We start from the raw sequence: 23,539 nt of genomic DNA, 5'->3' as shown, positions 1-23,539 counted from the left end.
TCTTCTACCTGCCCACAAATCCAACAGCACCATCTAGTGGTGAGAACGAGCTGCTGACTTGAATAAAGACATGATTATTATGCCCATTAATTCTGAGTACCTCAGTCCGTTTTCTGGTTTGTTGAAATGGTGGCTCATTATCTTTTTGCCATTGCAATGAACATTTTACTTTCATTTCCTTTTAATTGACACTTCTTTTCATCGGTTTGAAATTGTCCTTTGATTTCTCTAACTTGGTGCATCCATCCAAACGACAATTTACCGATGTAGATTGAACTCGACCTGTGAGATAGCAGTTTATTTTTACCATACGCTGTACATGCTCACCAACGGGGGGGGGAGTAAAAACACAAACCAGAGAGTGTGATTGGGTTAGTTCATTTCCATCCAAAACATTTTTATTGTCCTCCAAACAAAGGTTTACCCTGTGAATCGGCTTATTCACTGAGCCAAAAACATACATTTCATTTCTTCAGGTAGCAGTGGAGGCATACAAAGATCCTTTTGACAGAGACATTAATGGAAAGAGCAATACAGGATTCTCTCTCTTCAAATCACATGATAATCTTTGCATTCAAGATGGAGAGAAGATGAAGTTCCGAGGAGTGGAAGCTTGAGAAAGAAGCATTTGGTCTTTCCTAAGAGAGGGGGGGGGGGGGAGAAAGACAAACAAACACAAACAGCAACCGCACGTGATGCGTTTTTCTTCATGTTATAAAAAAAGCTTGAAAATCACTAGCTTCATCTCTACCTGCCTCCAAGTTGCGTAACACCCTTATGTAGAGCGTCTGTAGTGTACATAAAGTGTACGGACACCGGATATGAAAAGTGCCCGCAGTCTGTAAAGCAAGGTCACATGACCCAAAACAGGTGATGGGAGGGGGGGTATGAACATAACGCAGCCACCAGTCTATATCCGTGTGGTGCAGAGATGCCAGACAAGGCAATCAGCACCATTAATCTAGTTACTCGGGTGTGTGAACAAAAAAACCTCCCCATCGAGGGACTGTGCAGTTAAAAACGGGCACATGGTGATTTAAGCTCATGCTTAAACTGTGGAGAACCATCCAAGCACTTTATTAACTATAAATACACAGCAGCGTTTTCATGGGAGAGGCTTCGGTCCGCCTCCTCTCCCCGGGTGACGTGTTTATCTTTAACTATGCTCATCTGCTAGCGGACAACGAGGGTTAAGTGGATTGATTATCAACGGTCATATAGATTTTCTATAATATATTTATATAGTTTTTTCTTTTTCCTCTCACACACCCGCCAGGCTTTCTTTCACATTCTCTCGTCTCACCATTTTGATTCAATGTACACAACGTAATAAACGCGGGGCTGAGTGGGGACAGAGCTGAAATGACAATCACCGAGAAAAAAACATTTTAAAAGCAAAAAAACCAACTGCAAGTCTGTTTTTGTCATCCGTTGGCAGTTGGACCGACGCGGCGGTCTGCCAGTTACAATGGTGGCCTGAGGGGAGGGAGCGGCCATGTCATCAAAGGGGCGGCGCCGGAGGCTCTTTCTTCGTAGGTGCCGTTTTAGTCGTCGCTTTCGTCTTCTTGGTAGCCGGGGTCGTCTCCTTGAGGTTGAGGTTCTCCAGAGCCACGTCTAAGGTCATGACCTCGACACAGCCCATGGCCTCGAAGTCAGCAAAATTCCGTAAAGAGCCGTGACAGTCGTCCTCGTCCTCAGACGAGGAGGCGGAGGCGTCGTCATCGGGCAGCAGCGTGGAAAGCAGCAGCTCCGTCACGAACAAGCTCCTGTCGGCCCACTGGGCCTCGCATGCCTGCCTCTCTGCCTCGGACTGCCGCGGTTCGCTCAGCCTGAGGGACAGAGCATCACAAGGACGGTCAAAAAAAAAAGAAGACAGATGAACGGCGAATATAGAGACAGGAGTTTATAAATAAATAAATAAAAACTTTCAAAAATGCACTCCTCTGAATTTGCAGATGGTGCTCAGTTGAAGAATCAGAGGAACCGCTAGATTGGCTAAAACATCGATATAATGAACGTACATCTAGTGGCTAAATCAATACGCTCGCTCCGCCGGGTTGCTTTAGCAGTCATTCTCTGTAAGCATGTTATCCGTTCATTTTTGTACAGAAGAGACAAACGACGCAGGGAAAGGGCCTCTTCCTCTTCATGGGAGCACAGGTGAAGCCTGAAGCAGACAGCCTGGCTTCAGACTGATGTCACCGCCGCGGTGATAACCGTCATGTCTGACTGGTTCAAACACAATGATTCAGTCAATCAGAAATACCGTAGCAACAAAGAGGAAGACCAACAACCCAACCTGCTGAGTAGAAACTGGGAGCTATGGGCATGATGCTGTGTGCCAGGCTCGGGCAGACCCGAATTGGGACTGGGGTTGGTATTGTGATTGGCACTGGGGTTCGGGTTTGCAGTGGCGGAATTGGTGTTGAGGATCGCGTTGGCTCGGCCGCCGCCCCGGGTGGTGTTTCGTGCCGTCTCCAGCTGCTGACGCGCCGCCTGAGCCTGCTGACGCTCCAACTGGAGCTGCATCTGGAGCTGCTGGAGCTGCGAGGCCGAGGGGCCCGAGCTGAGCTGGCCTCCCGCCGAACGCCGCACCCCCGATAACTGGGACAGCAGTTCTGGAAGATCAGGATGGAGCGGAGAGCAAGTATATGTCAGCAAAATAAGAAAACAGAGCTCCAATAACACTGGATACACCATAAAAACTTCGTTTGAGGCAATACCAAAGACTAACAATGACCTTTTATTCATTGAATAACATCAATAACCTGCAGTCTAATGACATCTGATGTTAATAGATGACATGTAGTGAGTAAAGGTGGTGGTGTGGACCCTTCCCTCGGAGCCGTAGCAGAACCAATGGAAATCATTTGTATTGCAGACTCTACTTACTGGATATAAAGAATGCTAATAAATGTCATATTACCAGGCTAAATAATACATCAGCTAAATTAAGTCTGTACCCTTTACTAGCTAGACATGTACGAACACAGCAGCCCCCGAGCCACAACCCAAAGTGCTGCACTAAGAACCTCGGCAGGGAGGGTTTAAACTCCTCCTCCTGTGTGTGTCTGACCTGCTATGGGGTCCATGGCCTCTCTGCTGTAGTTGGAGCTCTGGGAGGAGCTCTGGCTGGTGGAGAGCCCCCCTGTGGTGCTGCTAGTGAAGTGCATGTTGGACCTGCGGGCTCGCGGGCCCCCCAGCCCGCGCCCAGGGTGAAACATCCTCCTCACGTGCCGAACTCCACTCGACTCATCGTGAAGCTCAGTTAAAGAATGCATCAGGAGTGTCGTAGTACTAGCATCATCCATGACGACAACAATTTCAATTCACAAAAATCATAAAATTAAAAAAAAGCCCCCTCAATAGCTTCCTGTAACTATTTGTAGTCTTCACTTCGTATTGAACCGCTGTGATATTAACTTTTCATGAACTATTCAGTGTCCCTGCAAAAACGAATGTGTGCGTTTAAAATAGCACAACATTTCCCCTCATTTAAATCCAGGCACTATGATGAAGGGTGGAATGCGAGTAGCAGAATGCAAACAAGTGTCAGCTTCAGTAAACGCATTCCTCCCTGGTGCACAAATTAGACGGCGACAGCGACAGCAGCAGCGTTTACTATGTCCAGATTCTTCAATGTAAGAAAACGAGAGGAGCATTCTGATTCTATAATTACTATTTGAAAAGGATATCAGGTCTCTGGGCGCTCTGTGTTCAAGCGTGAGATGAGCAGCAAAGTCATCCGTCACATGATTTGGGTCGCCGCCTGGCAGCGCAGCACATATGGGGCAGATCTACGGGGCAGAAGGAAGAGAGTGTCGCCACACATCACTGCACAGGCTTCACTTTGAGCTGGGTCCTCTGGAACATTCCGTCTGGAGAACGTGACAATATCCAGTGTGCAAATGTTTGATTTAAAAATATGCAGAAGCAAAAGACTCCTGAAAAAAATATTTATTTTTTTAAACCACAAATTCAATTTGTCAGAAAGATTTCCAAACGAGATGAACATATTTAGACTCACCTTAAAATCAGAATCCAATGGGGGAGGAAATAAAAACTAAAAGTTGTACAAATTTCAAAACATCAAAATAAAACTAACTACTTATCCTTAACATACAGTACATGTCAAGTTTCAGGAAACTGTTGGGTGTATTTTGTGAGATATGCTTTGGGAAAAAAGTGATTATAGACGGACGCACTTTCAGATTTCATATATTTGAACATCTATTTTGGCTAACGTGTGATTATGCTTCAATCAACCAAAACACAAATAAAATCCGAAATAAAAAAAAAACCAGAAGGGCTCTCCGGGAACGGCGGGACACCAAAGGGTGCGAAACATTACCTCCAGGTTTTACCTCAAATTCTCATCACCTCTTCGTCATTCCAAGGACAACCTCTAAACAGTTTCATATTCTAGAGGTGATGGAATCAGATACCAATTCCAGAATACACAAAGAAGCCTCTCCTCCAATCCGTAGCAGTAAAATTTAATTGAGGCGCCGCAAGTAGATTTGTAGATTTTTCATCAGTAGCTCAACCAGTATCTTCTACCATCAGACGAACAACGGTGAGCGTCTATAAATAGAGCTGCAGTCTACCCGACATCATCCGCAGTTCAGCCGACATCAAATCCAGGCTGCGAATGTGACAACGTGAAGCCAGGCAGAAATGTAACAAGCTGCAGCACACAGTCAAAGGAGGCACGTTTCTCCGAGCACATCATCCGGCACGCAGGGACAGCTGAACACAAACTCAACTAGTGCCAAGCGTCAGGATCAGCGACCGCATCCGGTTAAGGTCCGTGGAGAGGACAGGTCGAAGTACACAAGGACGAGTGAGACATCCAGGCACCCAAGGTAGCAGAAAAGGAGATCTGGGACACACATGACCTCAATCTTTAAGCAGCCATCGTTTCTTAGGTCACACTGAAGCGTTTGTGCCATCTTACCAGGAGTGGACATTCCAGATGCGTCACATTGCCAGCTATGAACAACACACTCACCACTTCCGTGGACGTCTCTGTGTGTTCTGCAGCCACGTGCTCCTGCAGGGAGATCTCCGTGTAGCCCATCCTGCCACAGTAGGGGCACGTGAAGGCCTGGGGCTGCTCCACCGAGAACGCTTCTCCACCGTAATACAGGTCTGTGGGGGGGGGGCATAATCAGAACACAACGTAGAGGAGGCACAGCAGCAGTGAAAACCGTTTCTACCTACAATACAAGAGGCGGTTCACAATAAAACCTTCCATATTGCTCACACAAGGCTGCCGATGCACAACCAGAGCTAAAGGCATGCGACAAGAGTGCAGCGCGTCGATTTCATGACACCTTTCCTTGATCCTGCATCCAGAGATATTTCTGCCACATGGGGCAGTTAAAACAAGCCTTTCTCTAGCCGAGGGAAGTGATGGAAAAGTCCAGTAATGTAAAATCTATGGACCAAGTGGGGCCGATAGTGCAGGGTCAGGAGAAACACTGCTGTGCATATTCAGCGGGCCGCATACCGGTCAAGTAAACCCGGAAGCTAGAGAGATTTCTGCTGCATCTGCCTGCCAAGCAGCGCTCATTGTGCCGAATAGGCTTCATTTTTTATCCCGTATCTAGTTCTACAGGAAAGATGCCCACTTTTCAGCCCCGACAACGCACGTGGGGAAATAAACTGAATTCTGTCCAGCTGTTTCTGAGCAGATGTGAATAGATCATACCTCATAACAAATCTGTTAGGTAGGGACAACAGGGACAAGAGTAACCCTATGTTTGCTGGGGGGGGGCTTATCTGGGAGCTTGCACCTTCTGCTGTATTTACAACAGTTTTGAAAATATTTTAAAGGAGGATTTCCAACATGTGCAAGGCTGAATACCAACATATTTCACAGCTCTGATGATTGAAACAGTCTGAAGAAGAAGTCCCAAAGCAAGAGAAAAGGTCCAGTCAATAAAACTGATCGACAATAAACTGATTTACAGCATTACTAGAAATATGCGTCTACTTTTCCAAGCTCTGCATGGAAGTTTGGTTTGTTTCAAAATTAGAAGTATGATAGCCGTTCGCCCTACTCTTAAGCAGCACAGCGAGAATGTTCCGGTTATAATTGGAATATCTTTATCTCCGTTACTGCCAGCGGCACTTCAAAATATGTTTCCTGTTGGGTGAGCCAAGGAGCCCAATAACAAACTCCCCAAAATCTGGGTCAAACCAGTCACCACCGAGTCAATCTGAACCTGGAAACGAAAGCCAGTGCCAGTAAAAGATAACGGAAGGGTTTACTCACTGGCTGCAGGAAGGTTCACACCGCTAACGACAGGCCATATAAATGCAACGCTTGATTCAGTCTGGCTCGCCTCTATTTTGTTGCTACATATATATAATTAAATACAAGTTTGAAAACACTGGTATAACAATTATATGCAGAATAAGTCAAATAAAGTTTTTATAGTTCAATGTTGATGCTCAGCTTAAGATAGGGGCTGATAAATAACTGTTTAAATCAGTTTATGAATAGTGACTGGCTTGAGATTGATCTCGGGAGTTAACTGTAATATGTGGCAAATGTTGATACATTACATTGATTCAATCAGTAAAATCAAAATGCTGCAAAAAAAAATAGAGTTAATCAAAATAATGATAAGCTGGACATGCCCTTAAATGACAATGAGCCGTAAGTGAAAATCAATGTACTTACCAAAGTCAACCCGAGTTAATATACACTGCATGGGATGCTCTGTGGTGTGTCTGGTCGTGGTTGCGCCGCTCTCATAGCACGATGCACACAGGTCGTAGTCGTAGCAAATTAAACATTTGTATCGTCGGCCTCTGAAGTTCCCCTTTAAACACGCATCACAGCTGACGCCTGCAGAGGACAGAAGGCCATCGATCACGACAAAAGGAATCCAATTGTAGCATTAACAAGGGAAATGTGGTGAGAAGTTATCCCTAAATTAATTATGCAGATTTTTTCATGGGAGCATGTGTGAAATATTATTCAGTAAAAAAGTACTACATCTGTCTACAGTAGCATTTAAGTTAAAGTGAAACAGATTCAACGCTTTTTGTGGTTCTGGAAAATGCAGAGAATTACATTTTTTTTACTGTACGTTATAACACAATAACAGAATGCAAAGCTGTGCAGATTCTATTAACCCAAAATGAAATTAAAAACAGTTAGAAAAATAACTCAAAAAGTTCTGGACGGATCGAATTTTTCAGGAAATGTTGGGAATCTTACCAGGAACAGATTATTACATTTTGGTGACAATCCAGAAGAGATCCTGGATCATGAACCAGTTTGAAATGTTCTGTAACATTGTAGTTAATGTTTATGGAATTTGACACAGTCATGTAGGGTGGGGGCCTCTATCTTACCACCGAATTTCATCTGGATCGGATCCAGAATGGAGTCAGTAAAAATAAATACTGCGTTTTAATATTGAAAACTCAATTTACAGATACAGAAATCAATTAAAAATACACATCAAGTCCGATTCATTTGTACTTTTCATGGTTCATGTATAAAGATACCAAGAACAATTCAGAACCTGTTCGGTGATGATCCAGATCACCATGTGGACGGTGTGAATCCTATTATGGGGGGAATGAGCTGCTCGGCGGAGGTCCGCGCTTTTCGAGTTATTTTGTTGTGATTTGTTGCTGCCATAAAATCCATTACACAGATGTATTTAACAGCAGTACTGAAGGTGATAAGGTACAACTTATCCTCTCAGTTATGTTCACGGCTGACTTCAATGTTCAAAGAGGATCAATTATTAATGGCATTCCGTTTGATCAGTGTCGTACGGAGATTCCCAGCTTTTGGGGACCTGCAGGACGCAGGGGACATTCGGGATCTGGGACGGCCTCGGCGGATTGGATGCCACCGGGTCGTTTAAAGTCCCTCTCATCTCCATTCATAGCTGCCTCCGTAACATCAACTGTTACCGAAGACGTTGCGATGGCAACCCTCTTCACATGTCAGGAAATGCATAGCTCGCCTCTGATGTTTTTAAATTGACCATTGAGCACCACAGGCCTCTTCTGGCCTAACTAACCATCTAACGAATAAACCAGCTAACGTTACGCTAGCATGCTAGCCAGCTGCTGCCAGACTTTCCTCCACTTTTGTTACCGGTTAGCTGAAACATTTACTGACAATGACGAAAGACGTCTATCTATAAGACAGGCAAGGGGGGGGGGCTGGTTCCAAAACGTTAGCTGGCGAAGCTAGAATATACGTTAGCTCTTTGCATTGAGGTGTTTAAAACAAGCTAATGTTTCTATTACCCCCGCTCTCTTTGCTCTCTGATGACTCTCTGATGTCTCTCTCCCCCCCCCCCCCCCCCCCCCCCTTGCTTCCCAGCACGTCAGTGTTAACCTACATAACCTACTACCAGCTAGCTTGCAGGCTAGCTGACACGCTTGGCTAATGTTAACTAGCTTCTTTCGTGTTTACTGTCAGCATTCCGTTTGTCAACGAGCCCCAGACTGATGTCCATTTTGTAAAACACAGAATATAGACATCGATGATTGTTGGATTAGATCTACGTTTCGTGGCCGCCATAGCGCGTCCCCACGAAATTAGCTGCAACCTTGCTGCACCAGCCAGGGCTGACTGCAAAACAAGACATTCTTGGCTAGCTTGCGTTAAGCTAGCGGTGCTGCGTTAACGCTCTCGTCACGTAATCTGAGTCAAACACACGTTTGTGTTCTTACCTTCATGACGGGACATCCTATGAACCCAAACGCAGCCCTCTGCTTGGGCTCCCTGGTGTGCAGTATGGAATACTCTGCGTGAAGAGAAGAGCCGGGGCGGGCTGGCTGTCCCTGGCCTCTTCCCTCATGAAGGATCAGGGCTGCCTGACTGTCGCCCTCCGCCTCCTGCTGTGTCACCGGCCGGTGAGTTACACGTCTGTCCACATGGTGGCGGTGTTGTAGTGTTTTTGAGGTAAATATTTTCCTGAGCAGGTGGTTCAAAGTGGTTCAAAGTCAGAATTCTTTTTTGAATACATTAATGTTCCTTCTTAATTTTTTCCAAACAAAGCATAAAGTCTCCCAGTTGTGTTTGTCATCATTTAAATGGGGCTTAACATTTTGCATGTTAACATTATTATGTTATAATGATATAATATATTATATATTATAATAGATCAAAAATAACTGGACTGACTGGAAAGCAGTGTTGATTTAAGTTAGATAAAAGAAACTTAATTGAAATGAGTCAGACTTAACACAGTTCTACCTATCCCACTTACATTATACTTTGGATCTATCAATTTATCAATTTTCCACCACTACTGGAGTCCATCCCAGCTAACGTTGGACTCCACCACAGAATCGTCTTGCTCTGAGACAGCAGTCGTAATCAATATATTACCACATTGCCGCCAATGACATCTCTGAAAGCTCTAATTTACATTGACTATAATAAAATTAATGCAAAATGGAATACATATAATTATGCAAACAAATTAGCATTTTTCAACTGTGTAATCCTTAAAGATATCTCCAAAAGCTCGGCTTGATATATGAGATACTTAAAAGAGGTGAAGTATGAAAATAATTATGAACAGTACACAACAAGTAGCTTAATTTAATAAAAGAACATGATATATATATAAATAGGTTTAAATTAGGCACTTTCTCCAGCCTGTTTAAGTCTTTATGACTGTTTTATGATTTAAAAGTTTGCTGAATCTAACTGGGAACCAGAGTGGGTAGCTGGCAGTAGTGTGTGGATGGAAAGAATAACAATACCCCTATGTGAGAAGTGATTTGATCTTTCATGCATCAGGGTTTAGAAGACTCTTCGGTCCTCTGAAACCAGGACAGCATGATGGTTTATTAGAGAAACGGCACAAGATAAAGATGTCAGAGTCCAACAAATCACAAGGTTTATTGAACAGAGAGAAAGAAACTAATCACAAACTCTGCAGAGGCTTCATTCAGAGGCATCAGATCTTACCAAGAGGAAGTCCAGTCATCGAAGAACAACTATGCTCAGAACTTCTTTGTGTTTCTGGGAGGCTCTTCTCACCTAAATCCTTCCTCCTCCTACGTCCTACGGACGAAGCAGAATGACCCTGGCATGTTTGACTATCTAATAGTTGGTTTCTGCTCTCGCGTCTGAACATTCCAGACTTGCATTTTATCACCCAGACATGGAGTGTGTGAGGAACAGAACATTCAGTGTTAATATGAACCATAGATTTAAATGATGTGACTCCATTAAACGAGCTTAACCTTAAACCAGGTCGAATACATGATTGATTTTGTCTGAGCAATGTATATAGATTATTGATATTAATGAGTAAATATTTTAACACATGTAAATATAGCTGTGAAACTCCAACATCAGCTCTGTCAAATGGATCAATGTGTTTTGCTCTTATATCTGAGGAGCTACAGATATTTGGTCATTTCAATGTTCAATTAAAGAACAGATATAAAAGGAGGGCAAGACATCATTTTAAATAATTAGTAGTTTTTCACAAGCTAGATAAAATTATCATAGAGTATTACATTTTAAATAATCGTCTTAATGGTAGGAAATAATAGGTTTGTGAATCGACTGAAAGAGTAAATGTCATCATTTTCTCAAGAATCTTCCCATTTGAAAATGAGCAACACCTTGTGAGGGAGTAACGTGTTCCCCCCTTTGGAAATCACAGATAAAGGCAGACATCGTTTCGTTTTGAATAAGTAAACGGAATGAGTTTTATTCCTAAACTCTTCAGAATCACCTCATCAACCCGAACTCCAGCTTCTCCTTTAACTTTAAGATAGCGCAGCCTCGGCTCAGTCCTCATAAGTAAAGACTACATGAGTGAAAAATAAGATAAGCTTATCATTTATCATTTCCTCCGTTTGGATTAATGTTTTGCTCTTGAAAATATTTGATTAAAAATGTTTAATTTAAATTCAAATCGCTCCAGTTCCCTGCATAGATATGAGGGGATTTGTGACCTTGAGAACGCACTTCAATAAACAGATGACTCAGTTGTCCTCCGAAGCTGTGATTTTCCCCTGTTTTGATGTTTACTATTTTTTATTATTTGCGGGCAGTAATTTAGGCGGTGGGCTGCATGAATAACTGACTTGCTTTGGAAGCGTATTTTAAATATATTATGGCACAAATAGTAAAAAAGTTCAAGTTTAGATTGAAAGATGTATTTTTTATGGATATATTGATAACCTTTTAACTCCCAGGTGCCCGAGTGACACTCCTGCAGAGTGTGTGTGTGTGTGTGTGTGTGTGTGTGTGGAGGGGGGGGGGGTGTACACAACGGTGTGTTATTGTCGTAAACATCTTTCCGTGACTAGTTGCGTCCATTCTTGGTCTCTCTCCCTCTGAAACCGGTCAGTGAGTTTTTAGCTGATGGGTCGGAAGCGCCCCACGCAAGGGGAGCCTCGCCATCCCCCACACGAGTCGGAGCCTTTTAAATATTCCCACTGATTCACATAAAGGGGGGGTCGTGGGTTTCCCACGTATGGTAGAACAAAGCGAGATATTTCTTATGCTCGTCTATCATAGTAAAACTGGACGCACTTTCTGATGCACGAGAGTCTTGCGGCTGCTTTGTCATTTTACGCAACCTTTAATCCTGTTTCAAACAAAGGTGTGGACGCGAGGACATGTCGTTTTGTTTCCTAGACGCTTGCGTCAGCCTTCCACGCCACGCACGCACACACACGCACGCACGCACACGCACACGCACGCACGCACGCACGCATTCACGCACGCACGGGTTCGACTTGAATCACGCAAAGCGAGAAGCTTTTACTACGACTTCATTCATTGTTGCCACGCCTTTCTGCGTAATGGCACCGGGGGCTTGACCAATGAGAGCCGCGATATATCAGCCGATGATCAGATGACTGAAAGGAGGAAACGATTTAAAACTCTAATCACACGCTCGAGTCCCGAACACGCACATTCCGAGCGGTGCTTTCGCGGACTCGACCCGAATCCAGCACCGGCTCTTTAGCTCTTTGGCTCTTTGTCGCCATTGACTGTAAACTAAGAGCAACCGCGCACGATCACGAGCGATACAACAATCGATCTCATTTTCTCAGGGAACTTAAAATTCACCGACACTCGTCCGTGACCGAGAAATGAATCCTGGAGCTCTTTCGCTGTGGATTTTCCTGCAGTGGAGCGCCGCGCTCGTTCATGGAGAAAAGGCTGCGCGTGAAGGTAAGAAGCGGCTTTGTGTCTATTATTGAATCATTGCGTTCGTTCATTCATTCATTTATTTGTTAACAGCTTTAAAATGAAGGCATTAATCCGGCACCTAAAAACGCAAATACTCCAGCATGAGTTCTCTTAATTGTTCTGCATTTAAGGGCTTTTTGGGCGCAATTATAAACGCGAACTGTGGGGGGTGGAGAGACCCAGAAATACTGGGATGGATTCAAAAGACAAGGCTGCGACGTGTCCTTTTTGGGAGAGCAGCAAGGAAGGAGTGTTGCTTTACGCGAGAGTGCAGGACGCGCAACGCCACGTCTGTGTGAGCGGTTCGGGCAGATGTTCGGCCGCACCCGCGTTTTACCGCGGGTCACTCCACCGCGCAAGCGTAATTAAAGTCTCTGACTGTGGCTCATTGCCAAAGGTCGTGGAGTTCATGCTCTAAATGCAGGCACGATTTAACCCGGTGTCAAAGGAGGCCATGCCGGCATTAGTGGACTTTCTCTCCTGCGAGAACAGAAGAAACCACTGAAGCTAAAAAAATAAATTAAAAAAAACATTAAACCTTTAAAAATAATCTTTATAAACAACCTTTCATTATCAACATGTAGGCTACATAAATCCATCCCGTCACCACGTGGTTCCTGCGTCAGCCAGATGAGTAAATTTATCCGGCTGCACATTATAGCAGTTATAATTATAGGAGCTCTGGCTGCAATTACGTTGCAGAAATGAAACGAGGTCGGCCATAAGCTGCCTGTGCTGCCGTCAGCTGATTGACTCTCACAACATGTTTCTGCAAAGGTATGAGAAGATTAGGGTTAGCTAGAAGCTTCTTTAGGCATTCATTCAACATTCATTCATTCATTCATTCATTCGTCTTCTTCACCGCTTTGCCCATTACCGGGTCATGCTGGAGCCTATCCCAGCAGTCGACTGGAAAGAGGCGGGGCACACCCTGGACAAGCTGCCAGTTGATTGCAGGGCCAAATACAGACAAATATTCACACGCACACACACAGACACACACACACTTAGGAAGGAACCCGGAGAACCCGGAGAGAACCCACGCAGGCACAGGGAGAACAAGCAAACTCCTCCCAGAAAGGTCGAGCACAGAATATAATCAAAACATTTTTGTCCCACAGGTGAGGAGACCGGTTTGAACGAGTTATCCCTAAACGGCAATGGCGTCATAAAGTACAACATGAGGCAAAACATCGATCCGGAGGAAGAGGGCTGCTACCTGCAGACCGGCAAGAAGGAGTGTCTGGAGGAGTGTGGCTTCAACGCCACAGCCAAGACCATCTTCATCATCCATGGCTGGACGGTACATCACATCTTTTGATTCCTCCTTTTCTCCTCCGAGTCCCCATTTCTTACTCGCGTTTATCTTGGTCACACTTGAGATGATGGGATGATGTGGGGAAGTGTCAGTCCTAGCAGCGTGCATTTAGAATCTTAGGTTTCATCAGGTGAAGGTGCGGAGTGTAAGAGAGGGGGGGTTCAGCAGGATGGATCAATGATTGTGGGTCTTTATTTTGTCCCACAGATCAGTGGCATCTTTGAAAGCTGGATCTACAAGCTCATCTCTGCAGTGAAGCAGCGTGAGACGGAGGCCAACGTGATCGTCGTTGACTGGATACCCATGGCTCAGCAGCTGTACGCCGATTCGGTCAACTACACCCGCAACGTCGGCGTCGATATTGCCGCCATGCTTGACTGGCTTCAGGTGTGTAAATTACGTCCTTCAAAGACGAGTCGGTAACTTGCAGAGCCACGCTTTATTTTTCTGATCAATTTGGAGAATCAGGTGAGGCTATTAGAAGATGGGGTTCAATCTAGGTTCTATTTAGTCATTTCTGATTGGGGAGAGGAACCCGTCACTCGCACTTCAGCAGGAGAGGACTCTGCAGGTTCTGTTCTGGCTAAGTGAGCCTGGCTCAGCTGCAGCCATGGCGGATCATCGCTGGCTGAATACCAGGGTCTATTGTTGGCGTCTCTGGAGGCTCCTGCTGAGCGTTGCAACTTTCTTTTACAACAGGATGAGCTACAGCTCCCGCTTGAGAATGTGCACCTGATCGGCTACAGTTTGGGGGCTCACGTCGCTGGCTTCGCAGGAACATATGTGCGAGGGTCCATCGGCAGAATCACCGGTGTGTTTAGTGCAGCATGGCTCTCCAGTAAACACTTCAATAGATGTACACGCTTCATCTTTTAAGCTTTTTGTTCTCATTATTTTTCTAAAAGGTCTAGACCCAGCGGGGCCGTTGTTTGAGGGTGTGGCAGAGGAAAAGCGCCTCTCTCCAGATGATGCCGACTTCGTGGACGTTCTGCACACGTACACTCGAGAGGCTTTGGGTGTCAGCATTGGGATCCAACAGCCTGTCGGGGACATTGACATCTACCCCAACGGTGGCGACGTGCAGCCCGGCTGCGCCCTGAGCGAAGTGCTGGCAGCGGCTGGAAGTAAGTTCTTAAGAAATTTCCATTTGTTTGGATGGTTGGCTGTCCAGAACAATTTTTAACTTGAGAGTTTTGTTTAGTTTCCATGCAACATTAATTAATTCAGCTGCCGTGAACATACCGTTTCTGTTTAATCCCATATATTTTATACCCAGTCTACCTTCTTGCTTCTCTCCAGATTTCATGGAAGTAATTAAGTGTGAACATGAGCGTTCTGTGCACTTGTTTGTGGACTCGTTGTTGAACAAGGACCACGTGAGCTTCGCCTACCAGTGCACGGGCCCGGACCGCTTCAAGAAGGGCATCTGCCTCAGCTGCCGCAAAAATCGTTGCAACAACATCGGTTACAACGCCAGGAAGATGCGTAAAAGACGCAACAGTAAAATGTATCTGAAGACGCGTGCCGATACTCCGTTCGGGGGTGAGTTGCGATGAGGACATGACCTAGAAATGTTATCTTTATGCCACTATGATGCTGACTTTCTACTGTAAGTGATAAGCAAGTCAGACATCGCTCAGTTCATGGCTAGTTGGTTTTTCGGTAACAGAAATAGTTTTCATTCTGTATTTTCTCCTACTGTGCTGCGCTCCATGGCAGGTCATGAATATTGCATGTTTTCTTTTCTAGGCTACCACTACCAGATGAAGATGCATGTTTTTGATAGAAAAAAGTCACCGAGTGCAGATCCCTCCTTTCTTGTCCAGTTGTATGGTGCCAATAACGATACAGGAAACATGGATGTTGATGTGTAAGTATAAAATGGCAAAAAAATCCTGAGCAAATTTCCTGCCCGTAATATTGCAAAGTCTACCGACTGGGGGGGGGGGCTTTTAACCCCTTGCACTGGCATTTTCAAAGTACCTTTCACAAAATGTCGTGCTGTACTATAAACTCAGACTGCAGCAGCAACTCGGGCGTTCAGTTTCTGAAGCTGACCATGTACTAACGGCACTAAAACGGCTGCTCATTGTTCATCATGAGATGTCTCATGCAGTCGCTCATTATTTGGTTAATTAAAGCTTGGTTTCTCCTTCCTCTGTCCAGCCATGGTGGCGTCATCGGTCTGAACTTCACCAGCACGTTCTTGGTGTTCACCGACGAGGATATTGGTGAGCTGCTAAAGATCCGTCTGAGCTGGGAAGGAGAATCTGACTCTTTGCGCTCAGTCTGGAAGAACCTTAAGACGTCGTTGTGGTCCTGGAACGCGAAGCCTGCCAAACCTGTCGTGCAAGTCCGGCGGATTCGTGTGAAAGCTGGAGAAACGCAGAAGAAGTAAGAGGGAGCAGCAGTTGAGGCATTATATCCATATTGTACCCTACATTAAGTTTTTTTTTTCTTGACATTAACTGACTTTGTTTCGTCACAGGTTTACCTTCTGTGCCGAAGACCCCAAAGAACTTGACATTTCACCGGGAAGCTCATTAACGTTTGTGAAATGCCGGGATGGCTGGGAAGTGAAGCCAAGAAAACGGTACAAAATAATTTTAATCAAATTGTTGAAGTTTTCGTGAGCTGTGACTGATTATTCTAACGACATGAAATCTGTCTTTTGTTATCAGGGTACTCATGTAAGACCTCAGCACTCCAAACAACCAATGCACCGTCACCACGCGGGGAGCTAGCACGGACCAGCGAAATGCTCCACCCTTTCTTTTTTTGATCACTTATTGCTTATGGTGGGAGGGGCTTGACTGGATTTTTAAGGGTTACCTATTGGTTTTCGGGAACTCTGGAAATTTTCCAGCCTCCAATACTGCTGAAAAAAATCCGACTGGAATCAAGGGGCCCGTCCCGATAGTTAAGCTCGCCGGAGGACTTTTGGAACACGCCTCTCTGGATTAGTGACAAGTAGAATTAAAACCTGTGCCAGCGGATATAAACCAGCATTCATAGTCGATGTACTGTACATTAAAAAAAAAAAGGTTTTTATTTATGAAAAAATGGAAGCACTGCGAGACCAATGTTATTTATCAGCGCACATCCCAGGATGAACCGTACGTCGCATGCAATTCTCCTAGATGCAGTATTTATGTGTGGGTGTTTGTGCTTGTGACCAAGAAGTGTACCTTTCTGCAGAGAGATTACTGACACACTGAAGGATAGACCTTTATCTCATGGGACACAATCTTTGTCACATTTGTGCTTTGTTACTGTTGCTATCTGTGCCTTTATTGGGATGTGTATATTTATGTAGATAATGTAAATACCTTTCTGGAAAAATAAATTCTCCTTTTTGTACAAGCTCTCGTCTCAGTTTAAGTGTCACACCTTTAACATTGTGATCTTCCTCAGCGAGGATGGAATGACTGTTGGACAGCCATTGTTGTTTATTGGTAATTGCAAGTTGCCATTTTCATAAAACAGATCTGGATCCATGTCAGGCCTTCTGTGGGCTCCAATTTGCGAGTGAAAAATGATTTGTGAAACCGGATCCAGCTACCGCCTGGGATTACTGGATTCTATCCAGTTCCTCTAAATCACCGTTGTGACACCCTAACCTGCCAACGTGTTTGAAACAGAAACCTGTTTGTAAATGCTACATCCATCAACACAATCTTAAAAAAAAAAAAGTACTACTAGTACCGGTACTACTGTCTCAGTTACGGCCTACAGATGCACGCAGGAACATCCGCATGAAGACTGAGTATTTCCATAATGGAATGTTGACGTGTCTAGCTGTAATAAATCAACTGCTATTTCCCAGCGACCTAGCGTGTTAACTGCAGGCTTACATGTAACCTGGGTGTGTGCACGGCACCAGAAAAGTTGTTTCACTCAACCGCTTCGTATACAAATATATATGTTGCCTAATTTCAACACCCACTGGAAGCACTGAGTGTTTTTTGCTGCCAGAGCAAAGACATGCTCATCAGAATTTAGGAGGCAGTTGTCATATAACAAAAACCGACCCAAAATAAAAAAATATATATATTGTCCCAATACTCCATCTAAACTTGAGAGGTTCTGCATAAATATACAGATTTCAACTCTTTTGGCTTATAAACCCATTAAAAAACAAACCTTTTGGTAATTTCTCTGTATCGTACATTTTTTCACACACATGTTCTGACAAGAACTCACATTGTTCATCCTCTGGCAACCTTACCTTTCAACACTCGGCTCTTTCTACCATGTGGTTAGTGAGTTGTAATAAATCAGGAATTCCAACATCATTCTTTAGAAAGTAGTCACTCATTTGCAGTTGTGGGTGTATGAAACAGTAAAATCCTGTCTTTTGTTTTTGCAAACAAGCCAATTTTTTAACCCAGAAAAGCTGGAACACACACACACACACACACACACACACACACATACACTTGTGGGAATCTTAGCAGCAGTAACCCATCATCCTTCTGTCAGCCTACAGCAGCCCTAAAGGGGGGGCAGATTGAGATGTTGTGCCCCCTGACTGGTGAACATAGTGCACGATCCTGTGTTGGTTTTGTGACTCATCAGTTTGAATGAAATACCTTCACCCCTTGATGACTTCTGCATCCAACATAAAATAAACTACAAACCTACCTGCTAAATGTGCTGACACTGCAATGCATACAGATTAGTAAAGGTGTATTAAAACCTTAGGTTATATTAGTTGGAAAAAAAAATCAAAATAAATGTCTATACTATATACAGGCTTCTGTAACATTTATGTGTAGGCCTATATCTTTCCATATCACACGTTTCATGGAGTTCTGGACTTCTGGACTTGGCAGTAACCCAAAATAATCTATTCACCCACTTCTCAAAACTGCGACATGTTAGGTATTTTCCCATCACCCAGTCATATTACACACAAAAAACCCCACCGGAAGCTTCCTTAAAGGTCCTTAAAGGAAGGTTCCTTAATGTTGAGCAGATACCCGTATTCTTTTTTGACATTTCTGTGGCTCTTGTCTCTGCTGTTACGTGTAGATAAGAGGTTAATCATTGAGGGTGAGAAGTATCAATGGCATCCAATAGGATGCCATCTATGTATTTATGGTGCAATGTATTACATTATATTTAGTATTGTGAATGTAATTATACACTGACCAAGTCCAGTATGGAGGTATGTGATTTGGGACATGACATCAGTCCACCAGAGTATTTCCTTTGTACAAGCAAATGAGGCGGTTTGCCCTACGACGTCACCAGCGCGTCACAAAGCGCTAAACGACCCTGTCTCTTATAAACACTGACGTATGAAGTTCATTAGCAGATTACTAGTTGCTGCTGAAGTCATTGTATTAAAAAGGTTGCGGTGAAAGAGTTCTAGCACTACAGTTCTTTGTAGTGAACTCCATGTGATAGATCCGTTGTGTTTCAGAACAAAAGACTTCACTTTTGGACTGCATTTGAAGGTGCCTTTGAAAAAGAACAGGCTGCTTTTCCCCCCACTAAGGTGATGTAAGGTGCAACGTTTATGAAACCTGAGACATAAAGACAGTTCCCTTCACAATAAAGTAGGACGTAACTTATTAAGTTGAGTATGTCAGATTGCCCCCAGTTTGACAGTCATTTAAGTCCAACGACTACCAACTAAATCAAATGTATTTAAGTTTCTGGTGGTCAAAGAGGTTTAATTACATTGGTAAAGGCATTTAAACACTATAGCTCATACAATGCAGTGTAATTGTCATGTGCTTGTATAAAATCCCTAAGTTAGTGGGAATTTTCAAAAACATATAGACTTTTTTTTAGACATTACACTGAGACAGACTCATTTTCACTGAAAAGGAAACAAGGGATTCAAAACCTTAACTAAAATGAGTAAGCACTTGTGCACTTGTGTGTCCACAAAGTCCCTGTACTGTCCACATGATGAAAAAATAATTCCAAAGCTCAAGGATTACAACAGCGCCGCCAACATGCAGATCAAAAAGAAAGAGCGTGAGGAGTGGGGAAATAGGTCATCTCTAAAGATCCCAGCTGTCCATAAACATGGTGACGCACACGCTGGGTGACGAATGACTTTCCACAACATTTGATGATATCTTTCAAGCACACAGGTTTGTTGACCTCTGGATTCTTGTTGCGTTTACTGTTCTCAACGTGATGCCATCTGAGTGACTGCTGGACGTCATTCAGAGTCTGGCAAGAGTTTAAACTATGGCGTTCACATGGAGTCACATGGAGCTGTTCAAATGTACAAGGAATACGAGAACCAAGAAGGGTGAAGGTGGACCTGACCTGATCTGTTATTACATATACATAATCTGAACAAATAAACCTTTAGACATTTAATATTACAAGCATGTTTTTGTGTTGGGATAGTGAATGGTGAGAGCCGTGGAAGGTGTCACTGGATAACCAGGTGGAAAATGTCTTATATCACATATTTTTGTTCACGTTGCGACAAAAACAAACATTTTAAAAGGAAATACAGTAACACGCTGAACAACAGAAGGGTACAGGGTTTCAGCTGATAATAAGTAAATATTATAGATAGTAAATATTATTTCAAGACTTGCCAAAAAAAAAAGCTTGAGCTAATCTGCTGTGTGAATCACCTTTGATCATGACCAAACTTGTAGCCACAGTAATTGTGAAGCAACCTGTTCTGCCCAGTTTCCAAATACCTCCCGCCCTGACACACTGGCATGCCCCCCGTCATGTTACTTATCTGGATGTCCTGATGACAAAATGAAAATAGCTCTGTGTGCCGAAGGGGTTACGGACAGTCTCTAAGTATTTGTGTCTAACCAATCACGATCCAATCAGTCAAAACGCGCACACAATCAGGGATCGCACACTTTGAAGCCACGTTTTTGACAGCACATCGTGTTTGTTTCCAGGTGGTTATAATTACACTGTCACCTGGTAAACATTGTGATATTGGGGGGGGATCAGGCAGTTGTCCACTCGTAGATTCCTATTTGTTGACACCACTGCTGTGGCGATGCATATTTGTCATTTGTGATTTTTCCTTTACTGCACACAGAGCATGTGGGTTCAGTCTTGTGCTCTGAGCAGCTTTTACGTCTCAGCTGCTGTAAAGTTGTCTTTATATACAAGCTTATATTAGAGATCTGATGGAAGATCTTTTATGCTCCTTGGAGGAGGCAGAGGTCATAAAACAAGATGAATGTCAATTCCTCGCTGTAAGAAGACCTCCATTACATGCTAAGTTATGATGCGCTACACTTCAGATGTGCATCATTTCCACATTGGCAGGGAATTTAATTAAACGTAGAAAGAAAACTCATCAAACTGATCCTGGATTTCACACCAGTCTTTTGCATAGAAACCAGGGATGTTTTGTCATATTTACATTGTTTTATGGATATTGATTGTTTTGTAAAATCATTGTTTGGGTGAATCGCAAAGCACAAAAAGAGAAAGAAATCTTTACATTTATGCACAAAGAAAACTGTAATCAAAAACGGAGTAGCCACTTTGGAAAGTTAGTTAAAGGTTAAGGCACTGCTGACTGGATAACAGTTGGCATGAATGACAGTTATCATGCTTTGATAAATGGCTGTACTTGTCTTAAAAGTATTTGTTCCGTCTTTCTGAGAGTAGAGGATTGGATGAATATGTGGCTTTCTTCTGAAGTACAGTTCCTACACAGCTGGAGCGCTGCCTGACTGCGCGTCCCACTCCCTGTACTCAGTGGCCCTTTCACCACTAACTGGGAGTTACTCTATTATAGCAACTCCAACCGTGATCACACCCCTTATCAAGTGCCAACTGAGGCAGAACTGGAGAGACTGGTGAGCCAATGGTAGGAGAGCTGGCCATCTGGTAACCCCAGTTGAACTATTCAGCTGTGACCAGTCATCAGCATCAGTTTTCTCAAGACATTTCCACACTTAAGTAAGAATTACTGGCAGTCTGAATACCGCATATTTGCTATGACCTTAACTTAGAAATGTCAAATGACCAATCTTATTTGCATAGAAGACAAAGTGTGTGTGTGTGTGGGGGGGGGGGGGGATACAAAATGAAACAACGTCCCAACTCATGCGAGCAGTGCTCTACTATAATGGAATAACTCTACCTTGCATTATATTCCCATGAGTCTAAAGACACAGTTACCACTCCTTCTCTAGACCTGGGAAAGCATAATGGAGGCGGGTGTGGCTCAGTTTGTAGAGCGTGTCGTCCAGTGACCGATAGGTCAGCGGTTTGAAAATAGCAATCTTGGTTCAGTAGTATAGAACTCATGACATACAGCAGTAGGATGGTTTTAGTGCGTAGAATTAACAAATAAGACAAAGTTTTGGCCGCCAATCAATACGTTTTATGGATGTTTGGAGGTTGATCTTGGAGAAATAGGCGAATGGCTTGCTACGCCATGTTAATCATATGGCTGTTTCATTTCAATGCCCAGAGCAGAGCGCTACAATAATGCTTTCCAACAGTATTTCCAACAGGGGTGTTTAATTATTACTTCACAAGACTCACTGAGAGTCGACAACAGATGATCAAAAATGAGGAATTCACTGAGTCATGGCGAGTGAGGTGTTTCAGTAAATAGCTTATAGCTTTGAAGCTTCGTTCCCGTCTGTCACGCCAATGCGCGACTTCATCACCGGGTCAGAGGTCAAGATGAGCAGGTCCTTCTCTCATCAGGTTTCATATCATATAAAATACTACAAAAGCATTGCACCAGTTTTTGCCAGCACATTATACAAGCTATACCTTCTTCAGGCACCAGCTGTTCACAGCTTTCAAAAGTGAAATTGATCCTCACACAAGTGGAGGAGCACATTCAAACACATTGTCACTTTCTCAGCACTGAAGCGCTCCCACAGTATCACAGAGAGCAATACTGTTAAAAGGAAAATACACTCAAGGTCAGTGTTTCTGCTCAGACCACTTCTTCTTTTGTTCTGTTGCTGTTTTATGGTGCCAGGCGCATAGGCTGAGACTTTCTCATGGGAATGAGCCACATGAGAATGAGAAATGAAAAAAAAAAAGGAAAAAAAGCCATTCTGGCTGAAAAGAAGGTTGAAAAGCATAATCTGCAGAGATTAACACTTGCATAACCCCCACGTGTTACAAAAGGATACACGCAGATCTCTGTCTGGGTTACTTCTTTTGGGAAGGTGTTTTATATTTTGGTTTAATTCTTCAATAGTTTGCAAGGTCATACTTGAATAATCAAAACCTCCAGGTGACAGAAAGCAAAAATGTAAATCGCGAGGGTGTTTTGAATTTGAGCAATTGCAGTCCATTGGGGTCAATAATCATTTGAGCTATGTGTTAGGAATCCGTTTTTTATTGACAGTTATTTGTGCATGGCGGAAGCAATCATTGCTTCGACCTGGATTGCTCCAGAAGGTGTGGCTGTATTGTACACACTATAGTATAGTATATCAACACTGGCAGTTTCCTGCTGCTATTCACACTTAAATCTTAACCGGTACTCATATAATAATAACCTGTGTGCAATCCTATGACAGATTTATGCCCAGCCACTTTTAAAACAATAGTCGGTGTGGACCTGACTATTGCTCTCTTGATCACAGCACCTATTTAGCTTGCGTAATGCAGTAAGCAGCTTTATGACGAAGGCAGAAAACAAAACAGACATTCTTGTTTTGAAATTAATGGGCATGTGGTTCTCTTGTGGTTTTTGCAAACGTGGACACAAGAACACTTCAATAATACTCAAAGAAGTGGTTAGACAGGGACACCAGCCGTGTACGGTAAGGATTCAGGTTAGAAGCACTGTGAAACTCCTGAGCCAAATCCCTGAAGCGTATTTGAATTCAGCTTTGAAGTCACATGGTTTGATTCATATGATCCGCAGCTTTATGGATCAAACCCAGCGCAGTGTCCACTGGCCTTTTCACAGCGAAGACCAGAGACCACAAATCAAAGGGAACTTCACTCTTCATCAGAGCTACGGTGGTTCAGGGAAGGAGGATTTACTGTTAATCTTTTAATGCTGCAAAGAC

At 43.6% G+C, this 23,539-nt stretch overlaps 2 protein-coding genes across 2 annotated transcripts; one reads left to right on the top strand and one right to left on the bottom strand.

Moving 5' to 3' along the window:
• Positions 1-317: 317 nt before the first annotated feature.
• LOC137892914 (E3 ubiquitin-protein ligase KCMF1-like) lies at positions 318-8,731 on the bottom strand. The gene is made up of 7 exons (XM_068738327.1): positions 8,716-8,731; positions 6,692-6,859; positions 5,012-5,151; positions 3,696-3,797; positions 3,077-3,257; positions 2,300-2,618; positions 318-1,829 (listed from the first exon to the last, which is right to left on the bottom strand). Exons 1-7 carry the CDS (start codon positions 8,729-8,731, stop codon positions 1,502-1,504), a joined length of 1,254 nt encoding a protein of 417 aa, XP_068594428.1. The 3' UTR covers positions 318-1,501.
• Positions 8,732-12,114: 3,383 nt separating this feature from the next.
• On the top strand, positions 12,115-16,165 carry LOC137918099 (endothelial lipase-like). The gene is made up of 9 exons (XM_068760847.1): positions 12,115-12,196; positions 13,336-13,517; positions 13,740-13,919; positions 14,232-14,343; positions 14,438-14,656; positions 14,832-15,074; positions 15,282-15,402; positions 15,699-15,926; positions 16,021-16,165. Exons 1-9 carry the CDS (start codon positions 12,115-12,117, stop codon positions 16,163-16,165), a joined length of 1,512 nt encoding a protein of 503 aa, XP_068616948.1.
• The last annotated feature ends 7,374 nt before the right edge of the window (positions 16,166-23,539 follow it).

This window comes from Brachionichthys hirsutus, chromosome 4, assembly GCF_040956055.1.
Source record: "Brachionichthys hirsutus isolate HB-005 chromosome 4, CSIRO-AGI_Bhir_v1, whole genome shotgun sequence".
Taxonomy (NCBI): Eukaryota; Metazoa; Chordata; class Actinopteri; order Lophiiformes; family Brachionichthyidae; genus Brachionichthys; species Brachionichthys hirsutus.
The sequence above is the reverse complement of the archived record's forward strand: the minus strand, read 5'-3'. Positions and strand labels throughout refer to the sequence as shown.